The 5,266-nt window shown below is 40.4% G+C and overlaps 1 protein-coding gene across 2 annotated transcripts in view; it reads left to right on the forward strand.

Annotated features, from left to right (window-relative positions):
• SMARCAD1 (SNF2 related chromatin remodeling ATPase with DExD box 1) overlaps nt 1-5,266 on the forward strand; it is a 70,518-nt gene that overhangs the window by 11,523 nt on the left and 53,729 nt on the right. For both annotated transcript variants that reach the window (XM_007450022.1, XM_007450023.1), the window contains one exon: nt 4,210-4,387. In XM_007450022.1, the coding sequence (XP_007450084.1) occupies nt 4,210-4,387 (178 nt within the window). The remainder of the gene's footprint in view (nt 1-4,209; nt 4,388-5,266) is intronic.

Here is a 5,266-nt window from a genome sequence, read left to right on the forward strand (position 1 = left end):
GGCCTTTCCCTATCTACTATGGCATTCAAATTAAAACAGTCAAGATTTTATAATCTATTATTTTGGTAATTAACCTTTCAAAGAGGCAAATATATGATGTGCTTTACTAGGTATTCAAAAGAACTGCCTTGAAAGTCAGTTGCCATGTTAGAGAATTGAACCATGTAGAGCAGTATACAATTAGAATATCAAAAATGGCACACTTACATAAGTGCAGGGCGGATATAAAGGTTTTTTTGTGTGGTTTTTTTTTTTTTTTTGAGAACTAGGTGTCTTTCTTTCTTTCTTTGGTTGCACCGGGTCTCTTAGTTGTGGCTTGCAGTCTCCTTAGTTGTGTTTCACCAGCTCCTTAGTTGCAGCAGGCAGGCTCCTTAGTTGTGGCTCACGGGCTCCTTAGTTGTGGAATTTGAACTTCTAGTTGTGGCATGCATGTGGGATCTAGTTCCTTGAGCAGGGATTGAACCCGGGCTCCCTGCATTGGGAGTGCGGAGTCTTAACCGCTGTGCCACCAGGGAAGTCCCAGATATAAAGGTTTAAGTGTTTTCATTCTGCTTTGGGAGATCACCTTTATTTATAGATGACCTGTCATAATCTCCCAGTAGTGATTTTTTTGTTTGTTTTTTGAGTGGTTCTTGGACCGCTTAGAAAGGTAGAATCAGTAGCAGGTTTAAATCCTCATTTTGTTTCATGGTAGACTTAGATATGAGAATGGGTAAAAGTATACTGGAAACGTTCAGGATATAAAATTGTCTTCTCGGGCTTCCCTGGTGGTGCAGTGGTTGAGAGTCCGCCTGCCGATGCAGGGGACACGGGTTCGTGCCCCGGTCCGGGAAGATCCCACATGCTGCGGAGCGGCTGGGCCCGTGAGCCATGGCCGCTGAGCCGGCGCCACCCGGAGCCTGTGCTCCGCAACGGGAGAGGCCCGCGTACCGCAAAAAAAAAAAAAAAAAAAAATTGTCTTCTCATGCATACCACTAATGGGAAATTTCATTTGGAATTACACCCTGGAACCTTGGAATCGTCTTGCATATGGTAATAATGTAGGTTCCCATTGCCTTTGGTAGATAAAATATCATCTTCTGTCTCTAAAACATAGGATTTTTTATTGTTTTTATTTGAAAGGATAGCTGTTTTCCCTCATGTTCCTTTAGTGTTTTGTTTATTCCTCTCGCATGGCACAAATTACGACTCACAACATTGCTACTTATGTACATGGCTACTTGGCTCCTATTATTAGTTTCTTTAGGGCAAGTGCAACTGTGACTGGCCTTTTTTTCCTTCAACACCCTCCACCTCCTGGCACAGTGCCTTCAATACAGAAGGCATTCAGCAAAGTCAGAATTATGTAGTAGCCCATGTCTTTATTAATTGTTTCTACTTGTCACCGTTCTTTCCTTCATTTCTATATTTTTCTTTTTTGCTTCCTTCCTGTCTCCTTTGTGGTGCTGCTTAAAAGTGCTTGTTTGCTTTGGGTCAGAAAGCATCATTGCATCAGGAATATCTTTTTGACCATTGGCTATTAGATATTTTTGCTGCTGTTTACTTCCAAAAATAGTCCAAACAAACAAATCTAAGCATTTCAGCACTATTCTGATTCCAGATTATTGACTGTATTGGTAAATTGATATTTTATATAGATAAGCTCTTACTGTTTCCCTTTAGTCCTCAGTGTGGTCTGTGAACCTTTGAGGTCCCCAAGACCCAAAAGGGTGTCCGTAAGGTCAAAACTATTTCATAATAATATTAAGACATCACTTGCCTTTTTCACTATGTTGGTATTTGCACTGATGGTGCAAAAACAATGGTAGGTAAAACTGCTAGTGCCCTAGCATGAATCAAGGCCAAGATTCCAAACTGTTCTAAACTGTCATTGTATCCTTAAGATTTTTAAATACTAGTTTCACTTAAGAATGTTCTTGATGAAGCAGTAGTTTTTAATAAGATGAATATATAATCAAGTTCAAGAAACTCTAGTTCTCCTAGTACTCATTAATAGAATTTTTAGACACCCCCCACCAGGCAGTAATACACTTAAATGGCCAGTTTGAAAAGCTTTTTTTTTTTTTCTTTTGGCTGCATTGGGTCTTCGTTGCTGTGCATGGGCTTTCTCTAGTTGCGGCGAGCGGGATCTACTCTTCACTGCAGTGTGTGGGCTTCTCATTGCAGTAACCTCTCTACTTGCGGGGCACAGGCTCTAGGGCGCATGGGCTTCAGTAGTTGCAGCACATAGGCTTAGTAGTTGAGGCATGCAGGCTCAGTAGTTGCGGCACGCAGGCTTTAGGGTGCCTGGGCTTCAGTAGTTGTGGCTCGTGGGCTCTAGAGTGCAGGCTCAGTAGTTGTGGCACACAGATTTAGTTGCTCCGCGACATGTAGGATCTTCCTGGACCAGGGATCAAACCCGTGTCCCCTGCGTTGGCAGGCGGATTCTTAACCACTATGCCACCAGGGAAGTCCCTGAGTAAAGAAACTTTTTAAAGAAAAGTGGACAATCCAAATCGTTTTGCGAAAGCCCTTTTCAAGTATAAGAAAGCAGGACACTTTTGTTAAACTGTTAAAATGATATGCATTAAGTTTAGGTCAAAGTTTTGGTACAGTAAAGTTCTAAATTCTTAGTTTTATGTGTGATTTGTGACATATCAGGAATACTATGTAAAAGCAGTGTCCCTAGTACCGTTATACTTATTTTACAGGAATTGGACTATAATTTTATTACTTTACATAATTATCAGAACTTGTAAATGTCTTCATACATATGATAGTTAACATAGCTGTGATTTGTTCCAGAGCAGAGTTTTTCACTCAGGGCACACTCAACATTTATAAAATTGTTCTTTTGGAACAATTTTGTGATTTGCTTTTCAGTAATGTTGCTAGGACTTCATTGCAGGAAGTAAAGTATTTTTTAGTTCACTCCAGGTGATTGGTTATATAGGCCTTGGTTAATGTTATTTACAAATATGACCCAGGAGCCTTATGATAATGATGGCTATCATTTCATGACAGTTAATGGGGGGCAAGGCCAAGAGGTCTGGGGGGGGACTTGAGCATCCCCCAGTTTTGGTGTGGGGGGCAGGGAAGTCCTGGAACCAGTCCCTCCAAACCTCACAGATAATGAGGTGATGGTATTCACTAAACCAAGACACTGACTACTTTCACTTTAATATGAATTTCTTAAATCTGATCTCTCCTCAAGTGTATAATGGAGAATAATTTTGGAACTCAGCCCTTTGAAGAGAGGAGACCTCAATAGAATATTATACTCATTTGTTTTGCATAGACAGGTGATGCCAACTTCATTAGTTTGTGAGGGCTGCCGTAACAAAATACCACAGACTGGGTGGCTTAACCAGCAGATGTTTATTTTTTCCCATATCTGGAAGTTAGAAGTCCAAGATGAAAGTGTTGGCTGGTTCAGTTTCTTGTAAGGCCTTTCTCCTTGGGCGGCAGGTGGCCGCCTTCTCACTGTGTGCTCACATCACCTTTCCTCCGTGCACACACATCCTTGGTGTCTCTTATAAGGACATCAGTCCTTTTGGATTAGGTCACTAACCTAACTGCCTCGTTTTAAGTTAGTCACCCCTATGAAGGGCCTATCTCCAAATACATTACATTCTGAGGTACTGGGGGTTGGAACTTCAACATAGGAATTTTGGCGGGGACATAATTTTGTCCATAACACCAACATGTGTGTAAGAGCTAATGTTTGTTGAATACTGGCTATGTGCCCATTACTGAACTAAGTGCTTAATACATATCTTCTGATTTTATGTGCACATTAGCCCTGTGATTATTAGCATCTCTATTTTACATCTGAGGATGCAGAGACTTAGAGAGATTAAGTAACTTAGCTGAGAGATGGGATTGAAATTCAAGTTGTTTGGGCTCTAGTGTCCATGTTCTCTTAGGCAAGAACTGGGTACTAGGAAGCAAAAGCACAGAGAGAAAAGGGTTAAAATATAAAATACAATCCTGTTTTGCAGTGTCCACTAAGTTCTTGCTAGTAAGTAACCTGTGAATTGGAAAATCATTTAATGCCAGCCCTGGTTGACTATTAATGTTTTCTTTAAAATTTGGGGGGAATTTTTGGTTTTAGGATGGAAACAGTGAATGAAGCTAAAGATTTTTAGCACATGATTTGTAATTATCAAAAACAAATTTGCTTTATTTTCAAGTTATTCAAAATCCCTTTCTGCTTTTTCTCTTTTGCAGAAGATTCTAGTGTTCCAGAAACCCCAGAAAATGAAAGAAAAGCAAGTATATCATATTTCAAGAATCAAAGAGGAATTCAATATATTGATTTGTCTTCAGATAGTGAAGATGTTGTTTCCCCAGATTGCTCCAGTACAGTTCAAGAGAAAAAATTCAGCAAAGACACAGTGATTATAGTGTAAGCAACTTAATAGATTCATTATATTTGCATGTATAAGACTTTTTTTGAGAAAAAGTTACTTAAACTGAAAATTTTTGATGACTTCCCCCCTTTTCTGCCTTTTCCTGACTGCATCTTTATCATTTTTCCCTAACTTAAGAGATGTAGAGAGGTGTGTGTGTGTGTGTGTGTGTGTGTGTGTGTGTGTGTGTGTGTGTGAGAGAGAGAGAGAGAGAGAGAGAGAGAGAGAGAGAGAGAGACTCTGGATAACTGATATATTTTTTTTCCGGCTGGGCCATGCGCTGTGGGATCTTAGTTCCCCAACCAGGGAGTGAACCCAGGCCACAGCAGTAAAAGCACCACGTCCTAAGTACTGGACCACCAGGGAACTCCCATGGTTCTGATTTTCAATAAAAAGTTCAGTGAGAGCAAATATTTAAGTTTTTCATTCTCCGTAGATAATTATTTTCACAAGTACTTTCAGTCACCTGTAACTGCTTTCTGATTTGTTCTTGAATCCTAGTGTCAAATCGTTTAAACATTTTTGGGACACATTCATTGAGCTAGCACGGAGCTTTGTATGTTAGATAGAAAAACAGTAAATAAATTAAAAAATGCAGTATGTCAAATAATACATATGATGGGCAAACAGGAAGGGAAATACAGGGTTTGGGGCCGGGCTAAGGGCATGGTTTCTAAAGCACATGGTTGGAAAAGGCTTCATTAAGAAGATGATGCTTGAGCAAAGACGTGAAGGAGCTAAGAAAGGGAGCCATGTGGATATAGTGGGAAGGGCATTGGGAGTAGCCTGTTTAATGACCCTGAAGTAGTATTTTGCCTGTTGTTTTTGAGGAAAGTGGGTAGCGGGGGCGGGGGGCGGGGAGCGGGGGGTAATGA

Source organism: Lipotes vexillifer, unplaced genomic scaffold (assembly GCF_000442215.2).
Source record: "Lipotes vexillifer unplaced genomic scaffold, Lipotes_vexillifer_v1.1 scaffold178, whole genome shotgun sequence".
NCBI lineage: Eukaryota > Metazoa > Chordata > Mammalia > Artiodactyla > Lipotidae > Lipotes > Lipotes vexillifer.